Raw genomic sequence first — 27,109 nt, 5'->3', positions numbered from 1 at the left:
TCGTGCCCTCTTCACTTTCTAGTTTGTTGTTGTGGACACCAAGGAACTTGAAGCTCTCAACCTGCTCCACTACAGCCCCGTCGATGAGAATGGGGGCATGCTCGGTCCTCCTTTTCCTGTAGTCCACAATAATCTCCTTAGTCTTGTTTACGTTGAGGGATAGGTTGTTATTCTGGCACCACCCGACCAGGTCTCTGACTTCCTCCCTATAGGTTGTCTCGTCGTTGTCGGTGATCAGGCCTACCACTGTTGTGTAGTCTGCAAACTTAATGATGGTGTTGGAGTCGTGATTGCCATGCAGTCGTGGGTGAACAGGGAGTACAGGAGGGGACTGGGCACGCACCCCTGGGGAGCTCCAGTGTTGAGGATCAGCGTGGCAGATGTGTTGCTACCTACCCTCACCACCTGGGGGCGGCACATCAGGAAGTCCAGGATCCAGTTGCAGAGGGAGTTGTTTCGTCTCGTTAGTGATGAGCTTTGAGGGTACTATGGTGTTGATGTGAGCCATTACCAACCTTTCAAAGCACTTCATGGCTACAGACGTGAGTGCTACAGGTCTGTAGTCATTTAGGCAGGTTGCTTTTGTGTTCTTGGGCACAGGGACTATGGTGGTCTGCTTGAAACATGTTGGTTTTACAGACTCAAACAGGGACATGTTGAAAATGTCAGTGAAGACACCTGCTAGTTGTTCAGCACATGCACGGAGCACACGTCCTGGTAATCCGTCTGGCCCCGCTGCCTTGTGTATGTTGACCTGTTTAAAGGTCTTACTCATGTCGGCTACGGAGAGCATGATCACACAGTCGCCTGGAACAGCTGATGCTCTCATGCATGCAGCTCGCGGCTGTGCTTCCCTTTGTAGTCTGTAATAGTGTGCATACCCTGCCACATAAGACGAGCGTTGGAGCCGGTGTAGTATGATTCAATCTTAGCCCTGTATTGACGTTTTGCCTGTTTGAATGTTCGTCGCACGGCATAGCAGGATTTCTTGTAAGCTTCCGGGTTTGAGTCCCACACCGTGAAAGCGGTAGCTCTACCCTTTAGCTCAGAGTGAACGTTGCCTGTGATCCATGGCTTCTGGTTGGGGTATGGACGTCCTCGATGCACTTATTGATTAAGCCAGTGACTGATGTGGTGTACTCCTCAATGCCATCGGAAGAATCCCGGAACATGTTCCAGTCTGTGATAGCAAAACAGTCCTGTAGTTTATCATCTGCTGCATCTGACCACTTTTTTTATAGACAGAGTCACTGGTGCTTCCTGCTTTAATTTGCTTGTAAGCAGGATAGAGTTGTGGTCGGATTTACCAAATGGAGGGAGAGAGAGCTTTGTACGCGTCTCTGTGTGTGGAGTACATGTGATCTAGAATTGTTTTCCCTCTGGTTGCACATTTAACATGTTGATAGAAATTTGGTAGAACTGATTCAATTTCCTTGCATTAAAGTCTCCTGCCACTAGGAGCGCCACTTCTGGGTGAGCGATTTCCTGTTTGCTTATTTCCTTATACAGCTGACTGAGTGTAGTCTTAGTGCCAGCATCTGTCAGTGGTGGTAAATAAACAGCCACGAAAGTATAACTAAAAACCCTAGGCAATAGTGTGGCCTGCAATTGATCACAATATACTCTACTTCAGCAAAATCTAGAGACTTCCTTAGATTTCTTGCACCAGCTGTTGTTTACAAATATGCACAGACCCCCCTCCGTCTTACCGGAGTGTGCTGTTCTATCTTGCCGGTGCAGCGTGTATCCTGCTAGCTGAATATCCATGTCATCATTCAGCCACGATTCCCATTGGTAGGATATTCGTGATATTCGAGGTACTCGTCTAGTTTATTGTCCAATGATTGCACGTTGGCGAGTAATATTGACGGTAACGGCGGCTTTCCCACTCACCTTCTCCGGGTCCTGACCAGGCATCCGGCTCTTTGTCCTCTGTACCTGCGTCGCTTCCTCAGTCATTTGGATACATCCAAATGTTTGATTATGCCCGATTTTCACCTGTTATTGCTAGAAATGTTTGCCTTCTTGTCAGGACACTCAACACTATTAAATACGAGGAAACCGGCTTGCATATCAAACACTAGGCTTGAAGCTAGCTAAGTAGTGTCATGCCCCTATCTGTTTCACTTGTTCTTGTGATTGTCTCCACCCCCTCCAGGTGTCGCTTATTTTCCCCTGTGTATTTATCCCTGTGTTTCCTGTCTTTCTGTGCCAGTTTGTCTTGTATGTTAGTCAAGTCAACCAGTGTGGTTTTCCCTGTACTCCTTTTGTTATTCTCTTTCTGAGCGTCCTGCCTGTTTTGACCACTGCCTGAATCTGGACTACTTTCCCCTGCCTGCCCTGACCTTGATTCTGCCTGCTCTTCGGTACCTCTGAACTGGTTTAGACCCTTTTTGCCTGTCCACGACCATTCTCTTGCCTACCCTTATTGGATGAATACATATTGTAAGACTCCAACAATCTGCCTCCTGTGTCTACATCTGGGTCTCACCTTGTGTCATAAGTAGTTTGTTGCAAACAAACCTGTCAATATGACAACCCAAATTTAAAAATATCAGTTGCTGAAACCAGCTGCTCAAACCAGAAACAAGTGAGCAATTCTGACGTTATTGTTTTGCTGATTCACTCAGTCTTGAGTTCCGGCTCTGTTCTTTCACATTTACCATTTTCTACTCCCACCACAACACATTTAATTATTCCACTCTTTGTAATGCAGAGGAATTCACAGCACTCTATTCAGAAGCTAAGCTTTGGCTCCTGCTCTTCCCACACTCTCCTCATCTCCATATCTCCTGTCATCTCTCCCTGCCTCCCCCATCTAGACACACCCTCCCAGCGGGTGCAGTTCATCCTGGGTACCGAGGATGATGATGTGGAGCACGTCCCCCATGACCTTTTCACCGAGATGGACGAGCTGTCTTTCAGGGACGGGAGCGCCACTGAGTGGAAGGAGACCGCCAGGTAGGTCACAGCCCAGCCCAGGTTCCAGACTCCCTACTCCACGGTCCATGTGGCTTTAGAGAGGCCATGTTATAATGCCATTCTTTGTTCATTCAGGTCTAGACTCAACAGCACTTTATTGGTGCCGTAGGTTTTCCCTGAAACGTTGATGACTTTAACTCATTTTGAAGTAGTCTCCTAGACTGTGGTAAAAGATTCAGGGAAACTGACTTTTTAAAAGCTAAAACTGTACTGCTGCTAGACTGTTGGGGAATGGTTACGTGTCTTGAATGTGAATGCTCTACTGCCTACAGGTCTGACTGTGAGTCTATCTTAGTCCTCCTCCATAGCCATGGCACCATCGCCATCCCAGACATTGTCAGCCTACGCTCACGGGCTCAGACACAAATACAGAGCAATTTACCGATCTTAAAAAAATGAGTTTAAAAGCCTAAAAAACGGAATCAAAGGTTTTTCATCACCTCTCAAAAGTTAACACCTCAAGGCAAGGCAAAATGTCTGTTTCTGCTCAACTCGTTCTTAGACAGCGTTTGGGAAATGGAAGTATGAGTGTTGAAGCCATATTCGTGTGTGTTGTGTTGTGTTGTGTAGGTGGTTGAAGTTTGAGGAGGACGTGGAAGATGGAGGGGAGCGTTGGAGCAAGCCCTACGTGGCCACCCTGTCTCTACACAGCCTGTTTGAGCTGAGGAGCTGCATCCTCAACGGCACCGTCATGCTGGACATGAGGGCCACCTGTATCGAGGAGATTGCAGGTACAGAAGACGTTTGTGTGTTCACATTTGCATGCTATACGATTAGCTAGATTTGTGTGTGCACCAGAGGTAAACAATGATAAACTATGATAAACAGTTGGTTGAATAAGATGAAATTGAATTGATCTCTCTCTCTGTGTGTGTGTATGCAAGCTCATTTGCAAATGAACAACAATTACAAGGCAATACAATGCACCCGTGTCTGTGTGTGTTCACGTGTGTCCAGACATGTTGATTGACAGCATGGTGGCGTCTGGCCAGCTGAAGGAGGAGCTGCGTCAGAAGGTGCGTGAGGCCATGTTGAAGAGACACCACCACCAGAACGAGAGGAAGCTCAGCAACCGCATACCGCTGGTGCGATCAATCGCCGACATAGGCAAGAAACATTCAGACCCGTTCTTGCTTGAGAGAAATGGTGAGATCCCCTGCGCCGCGCACACTCCATTTCTTTTTCCTCATCCTCGAAGGGCGTTGAAATAATCTATGTAATCCTTGGTATTCCAAAAAAGGAAAGCTGACAGCATCTCGTACATATGACCACAACAATCATGTATGTGATGTTTGCCATTTAGCAGACACTTTTATGAAGTGACTGACAGTAAGGTGAGTGCATACATTTTAGTACGGGTGGCCCCAGTGGGATTCCAATCCACAACCCTGGCGTTGCTAGCGCCGCGGTCTTACCAACTGAGCCACACAAGACCAAATCCACCATGGCTGTTCAGGAGGTGTCAAACTAGTGATGTGAGTAGATGCCACGATGAGGACATAAGCCTCATAGAGACAACTACTACACCCCAATGTGAAAGAGAAATCTGGGTGCGGATGGTGCGAGCATGTGTGGCTGCCCTGTCTCAGGGTTTTGCTTCTGAGAATTAACAATGGCTTCTACTCCATGTTGGAATGGCTGGGGTAATGCTCTTCTTGCAGTTCGATATGTTTTGTTTACTGAGCATGACCTCAGGTTGTGGTGTGTACACAGATGATGGTGTGTCTGACTATTTACGTGAATGAAATAATTAGCTCGTGCTACAGTTCCAATGCTCTCTGGTCTCTGTCCTACTGTCACATTTTGTTTTATTAAATGCAATGTTGCCTGGGTATAAAATGTGTGACATGTCATATATTGCATAGCTTGCTTGCACTGTATGTATACCAAACACGAGACCTGTATGTACACCTCTTCTCGTGCCTGCAAGCATCTCTCTACCGAAATTCTCTCCCTTAGTACCATATATGTCACTGTGTGATTGGTGAGTGGACAAGCTTATTGTTCTGTGTGGACACCTCACCTCTCTCACCGTTCCCCTGCAAGAACCTCTCGACACCTCTGTCTATCTCTAACCACACTCCTCCCAAGCTCCCCCCACCTTCCTTCTGCCACCAGATAATGCACCCCTAAAACCACCTCTGATGAAATCCTCCCTCATATGTTTCTCCTTTTACCCTCCTTATTCTTTTTCCTCCCTTTCTTCTCTCCCTCCTCTCCCTTCTTTGTTGTTGTGTCTTCCTGCCACTCCAGGGGAGGGCCTCTCTGCCCCCCGCCACTCCCTGAAGCCGGGGGCCTCCGTCTCCAACCTGTCCCAGAGGCGAGAGTCCCGGGTCTCCATCCTCCTCAACCTCCTCCTGCCAAACTCCTCCTCCACCTCCGCCGGGGGGCCCTCCACCGGACCCTCGCCCCTCACCACCCCCCAGGACACGCCTCCTACTCCCCGCCGCTCCCCAAACCCTCCCCGCGCTTCTGGCCCCGCCTCGGTCCGCCAGGACATCCCTGAGGTGGTGGTGTCACCGCCTGAGGACGACGAGTCTCCACCCACCGCCATTACGAAGGATGAGGAGGCGTATTCCGCTCGGCAACCGTCGCTGCAAACTAGAGGGCTCCAGCAGCTGCCCTTAGAAGGCAAATATCTGTGTAGCCTGCCAGTGTGAGTCACGGCTTGAACAGAGAACACTAGCACCAGCATGCTGGCTGTGCCCTCCTTCTCTACCCTACCATAAATCTATTATCAACCCCCAGCAATGTTCACTTTTTATACCCCTCCATTGACTCAACAAGACTTCACACAGCTCTCTCTCTCTCCACCTCACTCGGTTTTTCTCTACCTCATTCCATTCTTGCATACCTCTCTGTTTCTCTTATCAAAACATCTTTCTGCACTCTCCCTTTCTCTCATATCGCGCTCCATTCCTAGACTATTTCTTGTTCACATTCCTTACTCTCTATCTCCACCTTTCTTCATCCAGCCCTTCCACACTACCCTCACCTTGCTCGGCTTGGTCCCTCCACTTCCCTTTGCTCAGTGTGTGTGCATGGCACTTCTCGAGAATAGAAAATGTGTTTTTATCATTTTACCATACCATAGTTCTACCATAGTTCTGTAGTGTCCGACATCAACGAGGGCCCGCTGTCCAGGGGCCAGTGAAAACGTGTGTTGGGCCAGTAACTTCTCAGTGCATTTTGGCATTCTCCAGTTTGACATTTACCTGCTGTGTAGTCTCTCATGGACAGATCTACGTAAACATAACTGGTACCGTAGAATCTCTTGGGAAGGAATGGGATGCGTGGGATAGAGAGCAGCAGTAGTTCTGGTGTTTTTTTTTTTTTCTATAGCTGGTTATTTGGACATATCACGATTTCGCAGGTGTGAGCATCTTTCGAATTTCGGCAATGGGAGGGGGATCTTCGGCCCCATAACTCGTTCTGGTTCCGCTCCTAGTTCTAGCATCTCTCTTCTCTCAACGCGTATGGACCCAGAATCGAGCAGCTGACGACAGGACACTTTAATTTGGGGTTAACCAAGGTTATCTGCTCTGTCGCTGTCTTGAAAACCATGTGAAGACTACACGTGGAAAAGTCATGCTATTTTGTATTTCAGTGGTCATTCATTCAACCACACTCCTTGCGAGTCAACTTCTCGAGCAGTACATACTGTAAGCTGATGTGTTCACCCGTGAGCTGTTCAGAATAAAAAGGAAGCGCTCACCAATCCATTTCCTTTAGGAAAATGGATTTATAAACGTGAACCTTCAATAGTGAACATATAGTACTAGCAATATGCTGGCTACTGTTGATAAAAAGACGCCTGGCATTCATCTTGGCTCGCCTACTTTAGCCAGATTAATATCTTCTCTTTTGAAAGGCAGTTGTCGTAATGGGGAAGCATCCTATTCTTAGATCCTCTCAAAATAACATATTTTAGAAGCAAAAGTGAATGCAATTAATACAATGCAATTCTAAATGAGGATTGTGCTAGATATTGCTAGATTCCATTGCTCGATTATATTCTACAGCATAATAACCAAATATAGCCTATTACTAGCTAAACATAGAGAGAAAGCATGCCAACCTATAGGCCCTGTATGACCCCAATGCATTTTAACTACACCATGTTCGGGCCAGTAGAGATTATATTTGGGCCAGTGAGAAGAGAAGTTCACCTTTCACTCTGGTTCAGTGATTTCACTCTGGTTCAGATATTTCTTCGTCCACTTTTTCATTGCAAACCTTTTTTTAAATTCATTCCGTTCTAAAATGAGACTCTGAAGGTGTTTAATTGACTGCAAGTTTTCCATCCCTTGAGGCCTGTTTAGTCTAGTAAAGTGTTAGAGTCGACAGATCTCATATTCTGGGTTATTTTTTCCAGTTACTGTCACTTCTCTCCATGACTGTCCCATTGTGAATATACTGTACAACCAGGACAGACTTAAAAAAACGTCAAATATCTTGTATTTTTCCAGAGCAGCATCGTTTGGCGCCTCCTCCATAATTCCTGAGTATAAACACACACGTCTCAGACGTTTTTCCCCATGAAGAGCCTAGCAAGGGACTCGTACAGTACATGTGCAAACAGCATGCTAAATATAAAGACATAGAGAGGGGTTGAGGTGGGAGGGTTTTAACGTTGACACGTAACTCTCTCAGTCCCAGTGACATCCACAGTGACTTTTTTGTTCTTCCCGGACTTGGATAGTATTTAGCCCCTGTATTTATAGCAGTGTGTGTAGAAGAGAGCTGAACTGGAAGGCTGGGTCATGAGAACTAGAGACTTCTAGTTTGGAGGGAAACATGATTTAAGGTGGGCAACTGGTTGTCTTATTATAGGTACTAGTGAGGTTCTGTAATATTCCATTACTTCTGTCTAGGAGACAACGTTTGCCAAGAAACTATATACTGTACTTGACCACGTTGTGAGTATCGCTCGAGTGAAGTTTGAATCCCATGTTTGACAACCAGTTGCCAAGAAACCAAATACTAGACACTTACTTCACCTCGTTCTGAGTATCGTTCATTTGAGTTTGAATCCCATGCTTGCGTAGACAGGAAGTGTAGGATGATTTCTAGGAACTATTAGGCTAAACCTTATAACACCCAAACCAGCTATCTCACCGACAAAATTGCTTGGTAAACCACCTCTCCCTAATGGCAGGCTATAGAGAGTTGTTGTAGATTCAATAGAGAGTCAAATGCCTTCATTGCATCCCACACATGATGAATGCAGCTGCTCATTCCTGATCAGGCCCTGGGGTCACTTTAGGCTATTCTTCACCGTTAGTGTCCGCTAACAACATAATTGACCCTGAGAGTTATAACTGCAATCAACACTGTATCAGCATCAGGGGAGTCAGATCATCATCAGTCTTCCTACCAAGGCTTATATACAGTTGTGAACTAAATATATTGGCAGCCTTGCACTTTTCTTAAATAATTGCCTATTTCATATAAAATAAGGTGAACTTGAAAACAACATTTGGTCTCCACACCTTTTGTTGTTGGATTTTCAACATTGCAGAACAACAAATTGTATTTTTGTAAACTTAAATTGGCATGGACAAAATTGTTGGCACCCTGGAGCTAGTATTTGGTTGCACAGCCTTTGGCCAAGATAACTGCCAACAAACATTGCACTCCAAAACACCTTGATAATCTGCTGATTTCATGCTGTCTTGTACACATTCAAGGACCCCAGTGCCAAAGGCAGCATGGCAACACCACAGCATTAACAAACCTCCCCAGTGTTTGATTGGGAGGGTGTTCTTTTCTTTATTGAATGCTTAAATTGGTGGTTGGTAAACATAGGAAGTCCCCAACTGCTGAAGGAGACACAAGAAAGCCTGATTGAACTTCTCATAAACCCACCTTAACAAGCATAAACCCCCGGGGTCAATGTTCTGTGGACCAATAAAACAAAATTTGAGCTCTTTGGAAATACAAATCAGCACTGTGTCTACTGACAAATTAATCACACCCTCCTTACAATCAAAGATGGGAGGTTTGATAATGCTGTGAGGTTTCTTTGCTGACTCTGGTCCTGGGGGCCTTGAACGTGCACAAAGCATCATGATCACACTTCCTCAATTCAAAAATGATGGCGACACTTTCCCAAAGATGGTTTGGTATAGTTTAGAAACTTTGGGAACCAAGCTCGAGTTATCACTGTTTTTGCCTGGACAAGTTGAAATATCATCATCCCAGAAAAAGAGCGAGAACTTTCTCTAGTAATACTAGTCCTGTGTGAATAGGCCTATAGCCGTGATAATAACTCGTGCAGAATTAAGCATTTCTTGCAGTAAAAATTATATACCAAATGTAGGAAGAATTTGGACTTGGGAACAGGATTGGAGAAATATGATTAATTTATTTTTGAACATGTGAGAATACAATGCTCAGTTAGCACCTTCACAGATGGTATCTTTATCATAAAAGCATCGTTATATAAAAGCTGATTTGGTATTTCAACCACATAAAATATGCATCAAAGCCGAACTGAAATCCCATCAGAAACAAGTTTGGTCGTTTTCACAGCCTTCTTTTTCCTTACAGCTGGTCAAACTGATGTCATTAGGACATTTTACACAGAAAATCTTTCCTGTTTTATTTTTGCTTTATTGTAATGTTTTTTTCCTCCCCAGAGGCGCTAAACGTCTTTGCTACTCAAAAGAAGACAGAGAAAAATTGACCGATGTCAACTAGATTGAATAATTAATTCTTCAATTGATCTATTATATTCTATTTAGTCTTCTAGGGCAACATATAACACAAATGAGAAGCTACATTAATCTAATTATAGACAAGTTGACAAACAAATAGCCTACCAAAATGTCAGAAATTATAAGCAGAAACATCTAAAACAGGCAACAACAAACGCCTGTCAAATCGATCTGCAGTCTTTGACTGTAGCCTATAGCACATGTTCTATATATGCGGGTTAGGGTTGGGTGCGGGGCTCAGATTTTCACTTTGTCACTTCGTCGTGCAGTTGTGGATGGGTTATTAGCAATTAGCAATTGCGGATGAACAAACGGCTGACCCATGCACCACTACCGGGGCGCCAATAATTTTGTCCATGCCGTTTGTCTTTATTTTCTGAATTAAAATTGACTGAAGTTTACAAAAATACAATTTGGTTCTGCAATGTTGACAATCTAACAATAACATATTTTTTACTTATTTGAGAAGAAAGGGTGCCAATATTTGGCTGCAACTATATATACAGTACACCTGCTCACCTTTTGACTGCCGGATTCTTTAGTAAGAACTGTCTAATGCCACTGCAGTACTCATGTCACAGTACCACACAACATGTAGTGTCAGCTCTTGGTATGCAGATGAAGACAAATGATCATAGAGTCAGTAGTGTTTGTCCTCAGTGTGCCCCTGGTTTTGGAATGATATGATTTGATTAGTCAAACTTGTTTACTGTACATATAGAGCGTGGCCTGAGGTCCAGCATGGAGCGCGCATTCCGGATTTAAGCTTCCGGATGCAATCTCCCCTAATCCCTGTCACTCCCAGGGGCTTTGTAGGGAATGTGAGCAATAGCGCTTTTGTTCGTCCCAACATGGCTGCCTCATAGCCCGCAGGGCCGAGTTAGAATAGGTCACAGGTCAAGGATGACCGTCACCCATTCATATTCATTTGAACATTCCTCTACGTTCTAGGTGACTTGATACGGAAGGAGTGGAGTGTGTGGTGTCGCTATGTTACAGTTCATTCATTTCTGTGGTTCTTTCCTCAATGCACGTCTCCCTCGCTGAAGTGCTGGCGTTTCCTGTGTACGGCTCACCTCACATGGCTATAGGGCGCATTGAAGTTGAGGTGCAATTTCTTGAACCCTTACCACTGCAGGCCATAATGAAGTTTCATTATGTTGTCAATTAATTAAGGTCTTTTGAGATTGTATAAATTGAACTTTGTATCAAATACTATTTAGCAGTATGCATTGGTAGTCTAGGCCTATACAAGAGAACCTATAGAAAAATAATTGTAATTAATTGATCAGAGTATGGCTACATCATTTTTGTATAGATTAAGGCTTCTCAAATTTTAAATATGAGAACCGGTATTGTGTTTTGATGCTTTGCAAACTGTCTGCATATGTGTGATATATAAAAAACACAATATTATCAAAAGCAGGCATTCTAATCTCAGTATTTACGAGAATGCATTGAGCAGCAGGAGCCTCGGTGCTCCAGAGCTGACATTGCTAACACTCTTCTGCCACTATCCCCTGTCTGTTTGTCGTTTCAGGGCCACTGATATCCACACACTCTGTCCCCAGTAACCTGGATAGCAGCAGCAAGGCCGGAGACAGGAGGCCCTCCAAAGTTGGGGTCAGTAAAGATGATAGCAATGTGGACTTCAACAAGGTAACCCCTGCCACTGGGCAAAGAAACAGATGGCAATTCTGCTTCCAGCTCCTAAGAAACTTTGCAACAAGCATTTCACTACATCACAAGTGTTTCGCTACACCCGCAAAAACATCTGCTAAATATGTGTATATGACCAATAACATTTGATTTGATCATCAGCCACATTCATCCAGAGGACCAAGACAACCATCATCAATCCACAGCTCTTTACTCTCTGGGCATAATAAACATCACCTGCCTTCTATAACCAAGAACCAGTCTCAAAGTTAACTGTACAGTGTTTTATTTCAATAAGTGGATTTGCTGAGCTCTCCCTCATGATATCATTTTACGACTCTTTTCGATGTAATAAGTAGGCTGGCGGCCATGAGGAGTCATCAGCATCTAACCAGCTTTCATGTGTATGCCAAGAAGCAACCTCTTACTGGGGGAGTCTAATCAAGAGAGGGAGACGTAGTGTGTGTGTTTTTGAAAAGAGGGAGATGCAGATATGACCCATCTCAGTGGGCAGATATGACCCACCCAGCTCTCTTAAATAGTTCACGCAAACGACCTTGTGACGAAAGGAACTCCATTGTTCTGTACTGCCCTTATATTCTCCGTCTACGCCAATGGTTCCCAAACTTTTGGGTCCGCCCCCTAGGGGAACTCAGTGCGGCGTTCAACTTAGTCTTGAAATTTGGAAATTGGGTAGTGCATCATCCGTATTCTTCTTGTCATGTCAGTCATTGCATACCCCAGAGAGCTATTTATAACTTGTCAGAAATGTCCAGATCAACTAGCCCATGCCAGCTAACTTTTCTTTAGCTCGTTTTTTTAGCCCATGTTTGAGTCACTCAAATATCACATGAATACACATTAGACATGGTCAAATGTATAGAATTGCAAGAAAATAGCTTTAAAACGGCTAAATTTTCTCTGCACCCTATGAGAAAATGTGTTGAATTGCAGGAAATAACATTTTGCAGGTTTAAATCTTATCTCCACCAGCAAGAGGGTTGTGAACAGTGCTTGTGCCCATAGAAATAGACATGGGGGTGTGGTTGGCATTTTTAATGCTATGGGTGTGGGGGTCAGATAAAATTTGGGCTGAAAATATTGTATGGTATATCCCCACAGATTATTTAGAACAGTTGTCTTTCTGTTTTGTATGTGTTATCTATTGTATTAAAACCCCCCGCGGATCTCTAGTTAGCATAATACAAAACAATCCCCATACAAATCTGTCAGTTTAAGCTAGAGATTTGTTTTGCATTGGATGAGTCTCAATCAAATGTGCTTTGGGATTGGGAGACACTCTCTTATAATGTTGTTACTCCCTAAAGTCTCTCTCTCTGTCCCATTCGGGTCCTATAGGTGGACACGAACTTCATGAAGAAGATTCCTCCGGGCGCTGAGGCGTCCAACGTGCTGGTAGGTGAGGTGGACTTCCTGGAGAAGCCCATCATCGCCTTCGTACGCCTGTCTCCCGCCGTCCTCATCACAGGGCTCACGGAGGTGCCCGTGCCCACCAGGTAGGTACACTACATCTCTACACCCACTCTTTCACTGTCTAACCTGCTTGTTCTAGGTTTTATTCATGCACCTGCTCCCCTACAGTAACCTAAACCATTTGTATTTGGAGTCATATGTCCTATCACCAAATATACTCACTTATGTTGGGTTTTGAGTCAAATAATATAATAATATTATATGCCATTTAGCAGACGCTTTTATCCAAAGCGACTTACAGTCATGTGTGCATACATTCTACGTATGGGTGATCCCGGGAATCGAACCCACTACCCTGGCGTTACAAGCGCCATGCTCTACCAACTGAGCTACAGAAGGACCACCAGAAATACATTGTATTAGCCTATATCTGTCCATCTGTCCATCTACATATATTTGCGTTGAGTCTAATGTGTGAAAATGGTTTGTGTCCTCTACAGATTTCTGTTCCTGCTACTGGGTCCACACGGGAAAGGCCCTCAGTACCATGAGATTGGCAGATCCATGGCCACACTGATGACAGATGAGGTGAGATGTTTTACATGCTGTTTGTGCAATTATTATTTTATATTCTTATCAGGATTAGTAACATTCAGTCATAAACATTAATTATATCCCCCCCTGACATGCATAGAATATAATAACCTTGAAACCTTGAATTTTACGTTAATTAGATCAACATTTAAAAGCTATACTCTTTCCTTCGTGTCTCTGTAGATATTCCATGATGTAGCGTACAAAGCCAAAGACCGGACGGACCTGCTGTCTGGGATAGATGAATTTCTGGACCAGGTGACAGTTCTGCCCCCAGGAGAATGGGACCCCACGATACGAATCGAACCCCCCAAGAACGTCCCATCGCAGGTGTGGGTCTAAGATCACAATGAGCTTGCCTATAATCAGAAAATGAACAAACCCATACAAAAATATATATACATAGATGTCTGAAGTGAAGTTAAACCTGATTTTAGATTTTGGTCACATATTTAGTGCTCTTCAATCATGATCCTGGAGACCCATAAGAGGTGCAGGCTTTTGTTTCTGCCTAGCACTAACACACTTGATTAAACTAGTCAAGGGCTTGATAATAAGTTGAATCAGATGTGTTAATACTAGGTTGGCGATATAGCCTGCACTGCACCACCTGTAGGCCCCAGGACCAGGATTGATGAACACTGCCTTGCATGGTAGTTTTCCATTATGTTTTTGATGATGTGTATGACTGTGCCTCCTGGTGGCAGTAGAGAATATGTCAGCCCTATAATAACTTAGTCATGCATGCATACATGTGGGTGGCCCTAGTGGAAATCGAACCCACGACCCTGGCGTGGCCAACTCCATGCTCTACAAACTGAGCGACACCTATAATGACTCTCACCTTTAGATGAAGAGGAAGATACCCTCCCAGCCCAATGGGTCGGCCTCACTCTCTGGGGAGATGTTGGAGGAGGATGAAGGCCACGGAGCTGGGCCCGAGCTGCAGAGAACCGGACGGTGAGTTAGACATATGAATTCATAGGGAAGGTTTCCCGGGGCCACAGATTAAGCTTAATTCTAGATGTAAAAGCATTTTCAATGGGGATTCAATTTTGAGTTTGTTTTTTTAGTCCTGGACTGGGCTTAATCTGTGTCTGGGGAAACTGCCCCATAGAGGAGAGTTGATGAGGCAAAATAATTCAAGGCGAAAGATCCGGGTGCCTTGCGAGGATCAGGTGGCAAGTGGCTAATCTGCCCTTGCCTTCCATTCAGTCGCTGGAAAATAAATGGGACGAACTGAAATCAGACATCTTATAAACGGGACATTTAAAAACTGTAATATCTTATGTTTCATCGAGTCGTGGCTGAACGACGATATTAAGAACATACAGCTGGTGGGTTATACACTCTATCGGCAAGATAGAACAACAGCCCCACGGGGTGGGGGCCTATGCATTTATGTAAACAACAGCTGGTGCACAATATCGAAGGAAGTCTCAAAGTTTTTCTCACCTGAGGTAGAGTATCTCAAGGTGGAGTATCTCATGATAAGCTCATGATAAGCTCTCTACCAAGAGAGTTTTCATCTATATACATACGTAGAATGTATGCACACATGACTGTAAGTCGCTTTGGATAAAAGCGTCTGCTAAATGGCATATATTATTATTATATTATATTTTTCATATCTGTTTTACATACTACCACAGAGCGAAGTTGGCACTAAAACCACACTCAATGAGCTGTATTTCGCCATAAGCAAACAGGAAAATGCTCCCCCAGAGGTGGAGCGCCAAGTGGCGGTGACTTTAATGCAGGGACACTTAAATTAGTTTTACCTCATTTCTATCAGCATATTAAATGTGCACCCAGAGGGAAAACAATTCTAGATCACCTTTACTCCACACACAGTACAATGCTCTCCCTCGCCATCCATTTGGCAAATCTGACCATATCCTCCTGCTTACAAGCAAACATTTAAGCAGGAAGCACCAGTGACTCGGTCTATAAAAAAAAGTGGTCAGATGAAGCAGATGCTAAACTACAGGATTGTTTTACTAGCACAGACTAGAATATGTTCCGGGAGTGTTCCGATGGCATTGAGGAGTACACCACGCCAGTCACTGGCTTTATCAATATGTGCATCGAGGACATCGTCCCCACAGTGACTGTACGTACATACCCCAACCAGAAGCCATTGATTACAGGCAACATTCGCACCGAGCTAAAGGGCAGAGCTGCCGGCTTTCAAGGAGCGGGACTCTAACCCAGAAGCTTATAAGAAATCCCGCTATGCCCTCAGACGAATCATCAAATAGGCAAAGCGTCAATACAGGACTAAGATCGAATCGCACTACACCGGCTCCGACGCTCGTCGGATGTGGCAGGGCTTGCAAACTATTACAGGCTATAAAGGGAAGCACAGCATGAGAAACATGCATGAGAGCATCAGCTGGTCCAGATGACTGTGTGATCACGCTCTCCGCAGCCGATGTGAGTAAGACCTTTAAACAGGTCAACATTCACAAGGCCTCAGGGCCAGACGGATTACCGGGACGTGTACTCCGAACATGCGCTGACCAACTGGTAGGTGTCTTCACTGACATTTTCAACCTCTCCCTGTCTGAGTCTGTAATACCAACGTGTTTCAAGCAGACCACCATAGTCCCTGTGCCCAAGAACACCAAGGTAACCTGCCTAAATGACTACCGACCCGTAGCACTCACATCTGTAGCCATGAAATACTTTGAAAGGCTGTTCATGGCTCACATCAACACCATCGTCCCAGAAACCCTCGACCCACTCCAATTTGCATACCGCACCAACAGACCCACAGATCTCTATTGCACCCCACACTGTCCTTTCCTACCTGGACAAATGGAACACCTACGTGAGAATGCTATTCATTGACTACAGCTCAGCGTACAACACCATAGTGCCCTCAAAGCTCATCACTAAGCTAAGGATCCTGGGACTAAACACCTCCCACTGCTACTGGATCCTGGACTTCCTGATGGTCTGCCCCCAGGTGGTGAGGTTAGGCAACAACACATCCATCCAGGACCTCTATACCAGGCGACGTCAGAGGAAGGCCCTAAAAATTGTCAGACTCCAGCCAACCTAGTATTAGACTGCTCTCTCTGCTACAGCATAGCAAGCGGTACCGGAGCGCCAAGTCTAGGTCCAAGAGGCTTCTAAACAGCTTCTACCCCCCAAGCCTTTAGACTCCTGAACAACTAATCAAACGGCTACCCAGACTATTTATGCATAGCCACTTTAATAACCCTACCTGCATGTACATAATTACCTCGACACCGGTGCCCCTGCACATTGACACATTGAATCGGTACCCCCCTATATATTCCCACTATTGTTATTTACTGCTGCTTCTTAATCATTTGTTTTTCATATCTCTTACTTTTCTTTGGTATTTTTTTTTTGTATTTTCTTAAAACTGCATTGGGCTTGTAAGTAAGCATTTAACCTGTTGTATTCGGCGCATGTGACAAATATCATTTGATTTGCATTTTTTTTATTGGTTTTGAAATTCTTCAAACATTTTTAAGGCAATACATTATTGAAACTGTTTATGAAGTCAAAAATGAACGGCATACAATTCCTACATGCTGTGACATGTCATGAACATAACTGCACAGCACATAACCACGGATATTGAATGGTTGATTTTAATGTTGTATAGATCATTATGACTGCACAATTACGATGCTGGCATAAAATGCTGGCATAAATAGATACTCAGGTTCTAGGTGTGAAAGCCTCTGTGATCACGTGGCTGCTTGTAGAGTGTGTTTATTTGTGCTTGTGTAAGTTAGGTGAGTGTGTGAGGTAGAAAGATGGGCTGACTGGTTTCTGGGTCTGAGAGCAGGAGTGTCCAACCCCATAGGGAAATGTGAATGAATGCTTGTGAAATAAGTGTCAAAAAATCTGTACCACCAATGAACTGCCATTCACCTACTGTGATGCCCCCCAAAAGTTATCTGCAGGCTCCAAAAAGTAATCTGGCAGACCCTATTGATGATGGTCTGAAAATGTTATCTGCTGGACCTGAAAAAATATCTGCCGACCCTATGGAAGGTCCAAAAGAGTCGACAAATGTGTTATGGTCCCCTATATGGTATAAAAACCAAATCCAGAAGTACAAGATGTTATCGGGGTACTCTACCCCATGAGTATATTGCTGCTACTTCAGTTAGCCTGCTGCAATGTGTTGTGGTTTTCCCTTCCTCTAGGATCTTTGGAGGCCTGGTGATGGATATAAAGCGGAAGGCCCCGTTCTACTGGAGCGACATCCGGGACTCGTTGAACCTGCAGTGTCTGGCCTCCATCCTGTTCCTCTACTGCGCCTGCATGTCCCCTGTCATCACCTTCGGAGGGCTGCTGGGCGAGGCCACAAAGGGCAACATAGTGAGTGGGTCCTTGTACATGAGTGTCAATGAATGCCACTCCGATTACATCTGTTTGTCTTCTATCTGTGCTATGTCACCTAATACAGTTGAAGTCGGAAGTTTACATACACCTTAGCCAAATACATTTAAACTCAGTTTATCACAATTCCTGACATTTAATCCTAGTAAAAATTCCCTGTCTTAGGTCAGTTAGGATCACCACTTTATTTTAAGAATGTGAAATATCAGAATAATAGCAGAGAGAATGATTTATTTAAGCTTTTGTGTCTTTCATCACATTCCCAGTGGGTCAGAAATGTACATACACTCAATTAGTATTTAGTAGCATTGCATTTAAATTGTTAAACTTGGGTCAAACGTTTCACAAGTTTCCCACAATAAGTTGGGTGAATTTTGGCTCATTCCTCCCGTCAGAGCTGGTGTAACGGAGTCAGGTTTGTAGGCCTCCTTGCTCGCACACGATTTTTCAGTTCTGCCCACAAATTTTCTATCGGATTGAGGTCAGGGCTTTGTGATGGCCACTCCAATACCCTGACTTTGTTGTCCTTAAGCCATTTTGCAACAACTTTCGAAGTATGCTTGGGGTCATTGTCCATTTGGAAGACCCATTTGCGACCAAGCTTTAACTTCCTGACTGATGTCTTGAGATGTTGCTTCAATATATCCACATAATTTCCCTTCCTTCACAAAATAGCCATCTATTTTGTGAAGTGCACCAGTCCCTCCTGCAGCAAAGCACCCCCACAACATGATGCTGCCACCCCCGTGCTTCACGGTTGGGATGGTGTTGCTGATGGTGTTCTTCGGCTTGCAAACAGTTTATTTTTGTTCCATCAGACCAGAGGACATTTCTCCAAAAAGTATGATCTTTGTCCCCATGTGCAGTTGCAAACCAAAGTCTGGATTTTTTATGGCGGTTTTGGAGCAGTGGCTTCTTCCTTGCTGAGTGGCCTTTCAGGTTATGTCGATATGGGACTAACTTTACTGTGGATATAGATACTTTTGTACCTGTTTCCCCCAGCATCTTCACAAGGTCCTTTGCTGTTGTTCTGAGATTGATTTGCACTTTTCGCACCAAAGTACATTCATCTCTTGGAGACAGAACGTGTCTCCTTCCTGAGCGGTATGACAGCTGCGTTGTCCCATGGTGTTTATACTTGCGTACTATTGTTGGTACAGATGAACGTGGTACCTTCAGGTGTATGGATATTGCTCCCGAGGATGAACTAGACTTGTGGAGGTCTACAATTTGTTTTCTGAGGTCTTGGCTGATTTCTTTTGATTTTCCCATGATGTCAAGTAAAGAGGCACTGAGTTTGAAGGTAGGCTTTGAAATACATCCACAGGTACACCTCCAATAGGCTAATTGACATCATTTGAGTCAATCAGAAGCTTCTTAAGCCATGACATAATTTTCTGGAATTTTCCAAGCTGTTTAAAGGCACAGTCAACTTACTATATGTAAACCTCTGACCCACTGGAATTGTGATACAGTGAAATAATCTGTCTGTAAACAATTGTTGGAAAAATGACTTGTCATGCACAAAGTAGATGTCCTAACAGACTTGCCAAAACTATAGTTTGGCAAGTCACAGACAAACTGAATTGGTCCACTCACACTGACAGCGTCGTGAAGAAGGAGCAGCAGCGCCTATTCAACCTCAGGAGGCTGAAGAAATTCGGCTTGTCACCAAAAGCACTCACAAACTTCTACAGATGCACAATCGAGAGCATCCTGGCGGGCTGTATCACCGCCTGGTACGGCAACTGCTCCGCCCTCAACCGTAAGGCTCTCCAGAGGGTAGTGAGGACTGCACAACGCATCACCGGGGGGCAAACTACCTGCCCTCCAGGAAACCTACACCACCCGTTGTTACAGGAAGGCCATAAAGATCATCAAGGACATCAACCACCCGAACCACTGCCTGTTCACCCCGCTATCATCCAGAAGGCGAGGTCAGTACAGGTGCATCAAAGCTGGGACCGAGAGACTGAAAAACAGCTTCTATCTCAAGGCCATCAGACTGTTAAACAGCCACCACTAACACTGAGTGGCTGCTGCCAACACACTGTCATTGACACTGACCCAACTCCAGCCATTTTAATAATGGGAATTGATGGGAAATGATGTAAATATATCACTAGCCACTTTAAACAATGCTACCTTATATAATGTTACTTACCCTACATTATTCATCTCATATGCATATGTATATACTGTACTCTACATCATCGACTGCATCCTTATGTAACACATGTATCACTAGCCACTTTAACTATGCCACTTTGTTTACTTTGTCTACACACTCATCTCATATGTATATACTGTACTCGATACCATCTACTGTATGCTGCTCTGTACCATCACTCATTCATATATCCTTATGTACATGTTCCTTATCCCCTTACACTGTGTATAAGACAGTAGTTTTGGAATTGTTAGTTAGATTACTTGTTGGTTATCACTGCATTGTCGGAACTAGAAGCACAAGCATTTCGCTACACTCGCATTAACATCTGCTAACCATGTGTATGTGACAAATAAAATTTGATTTGATTTTGATTTAATGATACATTTGTGGAGTGGTTGAAAAACAAGTTTTAATGACTCCAACCTAAGTGCATGTAAACTTCCGAATTCAACTGTTTCTGCCAGTCTCTTAGCTGCTTGGTGAAACAGGTTTCTGACAAGGTCTTACCTTATTTGTTTATCACTAAAAGCGTATAGGATGCATATCACTATAAGCAAATAGTAGGTGCTTAGATGGTGTCCCTCTCCCTCATTGCGAGCTACTCTATATACTGTCTCTGTGCTTTGATCCTGACAATGACTTACACACACACACACCCTACAGTGACCCTAGAGGTCTTTATTAGGAGGGAGACTGTTGGCATAGCGAGCGTCAGCGCGCCGGGGTGTGTGATGTGTCTGAGTAAACTGACCAGATGACGAGTGGCGGAGGGATATTACAATTGGCAGGCCGACGCGGTGGAAAAAGCAGAGAAGTTTATCTAGGCAGTCTGATGCTCGGCGGTCTGGAAGGTCAGTTTAAACATATGTATTATGTTATGTGGGGTGTTCTGTTCGCTTTGCCTCTTTTCCCCTTAGTCTCCCAGTCTCTCTGGTTCCTCTATGTATTTACCCCCTCGTCATCCTCCCCTTTTCCCTCCCTCTTTTCCTTCTCTTGCTACAGAGTGCCATAGAGTCTCTGTTTGGGGCGTCCCTCACAGGAGTGGCTTTCTCTCTGTTTGCGGGGCAGCCCCTCACTATCCTGGGCAGCACGGGGCCTGTCCTGGTTTTCGAGAAGATCCTCTTTAAGTTCTGCAAGTGAGTGCTACACCGATCCTGGTTACACTTATTCGCACTGTGGCCTTCTGGCGGTAGCAACCTGCAAGGACAAGTTCACTACGACATTTGGGATTTCTCATTTGTTTCTCAGTAACTCCCTGAGTTTTTTATACTGTACATGTACAGTAAGTTACAAGGCCTGAAGTTTTCTGGTCAAGTCACATGGTCAGGAAAAACTTTGGGCCCTAACTAGTTATTAGAGAAGTTGGGACAGACTCAAGGTCATTATTGATGAATCCTCAATCATTTCATAAGGCATAGTCCGAGTGATTGCGCCTCCCCTACAATTGTCATAAACTCTATGCTTTGAGCTTACTGCTTCCAGTCCCTAATAAGATATGGATGTGAAAATACACTGAAAACGCCCAAAATACATCATCTATACAGCTAAAATCTGCAGTACAATGCCATGTAAAAAGAAGTTGACATTGAGGTTAAATAAAGTGTGCTTTCTCAATTTACCTAATTTTGCTAACCATTACTTTAGACAAAATCAAGACGTTAATATTTTTGTAATGTTAATTTTTAAAAAAAATCTTATATTTAGAATTTGAGCAAATTCTAAATTTGCCATTAATCACAAAATCCTGCTAGTTAACTCAAATACATTTTTAAATTGTTTGACAGCCCTAATATTGAGTCTTGATCTTAATTACCGTACTATCCACCCAGGGACTACGGCCTGTCCTACCTGTCTCTGAGGACCAGCATCGGCCTGTGGACGGCCTTCCTCTGCCTGGTCCTGGTGGCCACAGACGCTAGCTCCCTGGTCTGTTACATCACCCGCTTCACAGAGGAGGCCTTCGCCGCGCTCATCTGCATCATCTTCATCTACGAGGCCCTGGAGAAGCTCTTCCAGCTGGGGGAACACTACCCCGTCAACATGCACAACGAGCTGGACAACCTCACACTCTACTCGTGAGTCAGAGTCAGAGAGCCTCGGTGGAGGGCAAAAGACACGAGAAGTGGGCACTGCCATTTTTCCGCTTTCTTCAGGGAATGTATATTTTCTAATTGGATTTCTGTATTTTAGATGTTACCACTGACTATAAAAGGGGAGCTTATGGTTTTGTGCTATTTATGATGGGGAGTGTAAGATTTATTCTCTTGGCTCAGGTGTCAGTGTTCTTCACCAGCCAACGCCTCCGCTCAGATCTTGCAGACGTGGAACCAGACAGGACACACACCAGACTCGATCTCCTGGAACAGCCTCAACGTGTCGGTTAGTCCGAGGACACACACACACTGCAAAAACATCTGTTGAGCCTGTGTATTTCTCTGACCCTTTACACTCTTTGCCAGATGTGTAACCTGCTCCATGGAGAGTTTGCTGGTCCTGCCTGTGGTCACCACGGCCCCTACATCCCAGATGTCCTCTTCTGGTCCATCATCCTCTTTTTCACCACCTTCTTCCTCTCCTCTTTTCTCAAGGAGATCAAGACCGAGCGATACTTCCCTACAAAGGTGTGTTATTCACTTGGGAGCATTGTGTGTGTGTGAGTGTGTGTGTGTGTGTTCATCTAAAATGTAAATGTGTGAACTGGTAAGTTTTATTGTGCTGCATCAATATTCACAATTAACTTCAAGGTCTTCACATTCTTTCCACACAATATGTTCCACATTTAGCTATTACTGTTAGCTACTGTGTAGGTGTTCCCACTGAGTGAATTTTGATTACTGTGTTTTTTACACGTTACCATGATTATGTATTGTGGTTAATATGGGTTGTGCAGGTGCGCTCCACCATCAGTGACTTTGCCGTGTTTCTGACCATTATGATCATGGTGCTGGTGGACTATCTAATGGGCATCCCCTCTCCTAAACTCAACGTACCCGACCGCTTTGAGGTAGGACCCCCTTGACTTTTTCCACATTTTGTTGTTACGGCCTGAATTCAAAATGGATGAAGTATTTTTTTTTTAATCTCATCCACCTACACACAATACCCCATAATGACAAAGTGAAAAAAAAATATTTATTTTTTTCGGTGCAAAAATATTTCATTTCCATAAGTATTCACACCCCTGAGTCAATACATATTAGAATCACCTTTGACAGCAATTACAGCTGTGAGTATTTCTGGTTAAGCCTATAAGAGCTTTGCACACCTGGATTGTACAACATTTGCCCATTATTCTTTAAAAAATTCTTCAACCTCAACTTGGTTGTTGATCATTGCTAGACAACCATTTTCAAGTCTTGCCATAGATTTTGAAGTAGATTTAAGTCAACTGTAACTCGGTCACTCAGGAACATTCACTGTATTCTTGGTAAGCAGTCTAGTGTCGATTTGGCCTTTTGTTTTAGGTTATTTTCCTGCTGAAAGGTTAATTAATCTCCCAGTGTCCGGTGGAATGCAGGCTGAACCAGGTTTTCCTCAAGGATTTTGCCTGTGCTTAGCTCTATTTCATTATTTTTTTCTATCCTGAAAAACTCCCCAGTCCTTAACAGTTATGAGCATATCAATAACATGATTCTGCCACCACTATGCTTTAAAGTTGTGAGAGTGGTATTCAGTAATATGTTTGGGGCAAATCCAACACAACACTTTCTATTCAGGACAAAAGGGAATTGCTTTGCCACATGTTTTGCAGTACTACTTTAGTGCCTTGTTACAAACAAGATGCATCTTTTGGAATATTTTTGTTCTGTACGGGCTTCCCTATTTTCACTCTGTCAATTGTGTTAGTATTGTGGAGTAGCTACAATGTTGTTGATCCATCCTCGGTTTTCTCTTATCACAGCCATTAAACTATGTAACTATTTTAAAGTCACCATTGGCCTCATTGTGAAATCCCTGAGTGGTTTCCTTCCGCACCAGCAACTGAGTTACTTTTTTGGTTACTACATGATTACATATGTGTTATTTCATAGTTTTGATGGCTTCACTATTATTCTACAATGTAGAAAATATTAAAAATAAAGAAATGCTGGAAAGAGTAGGTGTGTCCAAACCTTTGACTGGTAGTGTATATACACTACATGTCCACTGTGTGTGTGTCCAAAATCAGCTCCTTTGTTTTGATGACATTGAGGGAGAGGTTATTTTCATGGCATCACTACGCCAGGGCCCTCACCTTACTCCTGTTAGCTGTCTTGTCGTTGTTGGTAATCAGGCCTACTACTGTTGTGTCATCTGCAAACTTGATGATTGAGTTGGAGGCCTGCTTGGCCACACAGTCATGGGTGAACAGGGAGTTCAGGAGGGGGCTGAGCATGCACCCTTGTGGGGCCCCAGTGCTGAGAATCAGCATAGTACAGGTGTTGTTGCCTACCTTCACCACCTGGGGGAAGCCGTCAGGAAGTCCAGGACCCAGATGCACAGGGTGGGGTACAGACCCAGGGCTTAAGGATGAACTTGGAGGGTACTATGGTGTTGAAGGCTGAGCTGTAGTCAATGAACCGCATTCTTACATAGGTATTCCTCTTGTCCAGATGGGATAGAGCAGTGTGCAGTGCCAATGGCGATTGCATCATCTGTGGATTTTTTGTTGCGGTATGCAAATTGCAGTGGATCTAGGGTGTCTGGTAATGTGAAGGTGAATTGATCCTTAACTAGCCTCTCAAGCACTTCATGCTGACAGAAGTGAGTGCTACAGGGCGATAGTATTTACTTTCAGTTACCTTTGCTTTTTTGGGTACAGGAACAATCTTGAATCAAGTGGGGACAGCAGACTGGGATAGGGAGAGATTGAACATGCTGTAAACACTCCAGCCAGCTGGTCTGCGCGTGCTATGAGGACGTGGCTAGGGATGCCGTCTGGCCCGGCAGCCTTGCAAGGGTTTTACTCACGTCGGCCACAAAGAACGAGAGCTCACAGTCCTCAGGAGCGGCCCGTGTCAGAGGCACTGTATTATCCTCAAAGCAGTCAAAGAAGGTGTTTAGCTTGTCCGGAAGCAAAACATCGGTGTCCGCGACGTGGTTGGTTTTCCCTTCATAATCCGTGAATGTCTGGAGTCCATAACACACACGTCTCGTGTCTGAGCCGTTGAATTGCGACTCCACTTTGTCTCTGTACTTACGTTTTGCCTGTTTGATTGCCTTACGGAGGGCATAACTGGACTGTTTGTATTGGACCATATTCCCAGTCTCCTTGCCCTGGTTAAATGCAGTGCACTTTCAGTTTTGCGCGAATACTGCCATCTATCCACGGTTTCTGGTTTGTATAGGTTTTAATCGTCACAGTGGGAACAACATCCCCTGTACACTTCCTGATGAACTCTGTCATCGTGTCGGTGTAAACTTCAATGCTATTCTCATATGCGCATACAAAAACACACACAGTCAAAACCACACACACCACAACTGCTGCTGCACTTCTTTTTAATATTCCACAAAACACGTTGCTCTCCATATCCCACTTCCCTGGCACACGTGTAAATATCCCAATGAAAATCTGTTTGAGAGATTCCCTTACGTTTTATACTTCTGCTAAAATGTTATTCAATTTGTGTTCCGTTGAGCTTCTATTCTATTAATTTATGTTTATTAACTTTATTTTTCTATTATTGTTATTGCATTGTCCAGAGTTGAACCTGCAAGCATTTCACTGTACTGTGTTCCTGTGCATATGACCAATATACTTGAACTTGCACTTACAAGCTCTTGCTAGTGAACACTATACCCTGACTGCAAGCCAGTAGCTTCAGTTTAAAAGCGAACTCTATGCTCTGGTCTACAGCCGACCTCCAAGCATCGCGGCTGGCTGATCTCCCCGCTGGGCCCCAACCCCTGGTGGACCCTGCTGGTGGCGGCGCTGCCCGCTCTGCTCTGCACCATCCTCATCTTCATGGACCAGCAGATCACCGCCGTCATCATCAACCGCAAGGAGCACAAGCTCAAAGTGAGCAAAGCACTGGTTCATGGCATAGACGTCCGTAGTCTAGACTCCATTTCCACTGTCAAGGTGGAATAGAAACATGTTTACAAAGATGTTGTTCTGTCACCTTGTTCTGCCCATTTATATTATCATTCACTGTGTTGAATGTAGCAATAGTTTTCAATTCGGTGGTCCAGCTATACTAAAATGGCTTTTTATCCTCTTCTTTACCCCCCTCGTTTCACCCCCTCTCCTCCGTCATGTAGAAAGGCTGTGGCTACCATCTGGACTTGCTGGTGGTGGCGGTAATGCTGGGGGTTTGCTCCATCATGGGCCTGCCCTGGTTCGTAGCCGCCACCGTGCTCTCCATCTCCCACGTCAACAGCCTCAAGGTTGGCAGTCTTCGTTTAGTCTTTGTTTATGTCAGTGGTGTCAAACTCAATTCCTTTTTTTGCTCCTCCCTTGTACGCGATTGATCAATTCAGGTCGTCGATTAGTTAGGAACTGCCCTCCCCTGTTTGTCAAGGTTTTAACCGGACACAAATGGAAATAACAAATAAATAAATAACACTCGGCCCTCCAGGAATTAACTAAGGAATTAAGTTTGACAACTCTGGTCTAAGTGAGTTATGGATTTGTTATTTGTGTTAATGTACAAGTCTGGGGAAAAAAATGTGTTTCTCTGAGGATAATAAATATGAATCTAATGTAATCAAATCTAAAGGTGGAGTCGGGCTGCTCGGCCCCAGGAGAACAGCCCAAGTTCCTGGGCATCAGAGAGCAGAGAGTCACCGGCTTCATGATCTTTGTCCTCATGGGCTGCTCTGTCTTCATGACCTCCGCACTCAAGGTGACAGCTCTTTGGGTTTCAGAGAAGTGTTTTATTAACAATCCATCTTTATTGGGACACCAATGCCATGACAGGCAATGTGAATGATAAGCTGTTTGTCTGGTATACATTATATTCACCTTACAGTTGAAACAAGTGACATGTCATTTTTTAAAGGCAGTTTAAATCCCATGTATTATTTATTATATACTGTATGTTCAACTTCTGCCCCACCCTCCAGTTCATTCCTATGCCAGTGCTATACGGAGTCTTCCTCTACATGGGAGTCTCTTCACTCAAAGGCATTCAAGTGAGATTATATTCAATGACATGATTGATTGAAGATATGATCA

General features: G+C 44.2%; 1 protein-coding gene across 6 annotated transcripts in view; it reads left to right on the top strand.

Annotated features, from left to right (window-relative positions):
• LOC124013219 (sodium bicarbonate cotransporter 3-like) overlaps window positions 1–27,109 on the top strand; it is a 54,340-nt gene that overhangs the window by 22,890 nt on the left and 4,341 nt on the right. For 4 of the 6 annotated variants that reach the window (XM_046327467.1, XM_046327464.1, XM_046327468.1 and 1 more), the window contains exons 4-22: window positions 2,823–2,961; window positions 3,553–3,713; window positions 3,940–4,128; window positions 5,236–5,613; window positions 11,242–11,324; window positions 12,720–12,877; window positions 13,295–13,382; window positions 13,572–13,718; window positions 14,239–14,348; window positions 17,582–17,756; window positions 20,953–21,086; window positions 21,780–22,025; window positions 22,224–22,329; window positions 22,410–22,571; window positions 22,841–22,954; window positions 25,790–25,951; window positions 26,194–26,319; window positions 26,652–26,777; window positions 26,998–27,066. In XM_046327467.1, coding sequence (XP_046183423.1) covers window positions 2,823–2,961; window positions 3,553–3,713; window positions 3,940–4,128; window positions 5,236–5,613; window positions 11,242–11,324; window positions 12,720–12,877; window positions 13,295–13,382; window positions 13,572–13,718; window positions 14,239–14,348; window positions 17,582–17,756; window positions 20,953–21,086; window positions 21,780–22,025; window positions 22,224–22,329; window positions 22,410–22,571; window positions 22,841–22,954; window positions 25,790–25,951; window positions 26,194–26,319; window positions 26,652–26,777; window positions 26,998–27,066 — 2,873 coding nt within the window. The remainder of the gene's footprint in view (window positions 1–2,822; window positions 2,962–3,552; window positions 3,714–3,939; window positions 4,129–5,235; window positions 5,614–11,241; window positions 11,325–12,719; window positions 12,878–13,294; window positions 13,383–13,571; window positions 13,719–14,238; window positions 14,349–17,581; window positions 17,757–20,952; window positions 21,087–21,779; window positions 22,026–22,223; window positions 22,330–22,409; window positions 22,572–22,840; window positions 22,955–25,789; window positions 25,952–26,193; window positions 26,320–26,651; window positions 26,778–26,997; window positions 27,067–27,109) is intronic. The other 2 variants (XM_046327466.1, XM_046327469.1) reach the window with 2 other exon arrangements.

This window comes from Oncorhynchus gorbuscha, linkage group LG24 (assembly GCF_021184085.1).
Source record: "Oncorhynchus gorbuscha isolate QuinsamMale2020 ecotype Even-year linkage group LG24, OgorEven_v1.0, whole genome shotgun sequence".
NCBI lineage: Eukaryota > Metazoa > Chordata > Actinopteri > Salmoniformes > Salmonidae > Oncorhynchus > Oncorhynchus gorbuscha.
Note: the sequence above shows the minus strand (reverse complement) of the source record. Positions and strands in the feature narration are given on the sequence as shown.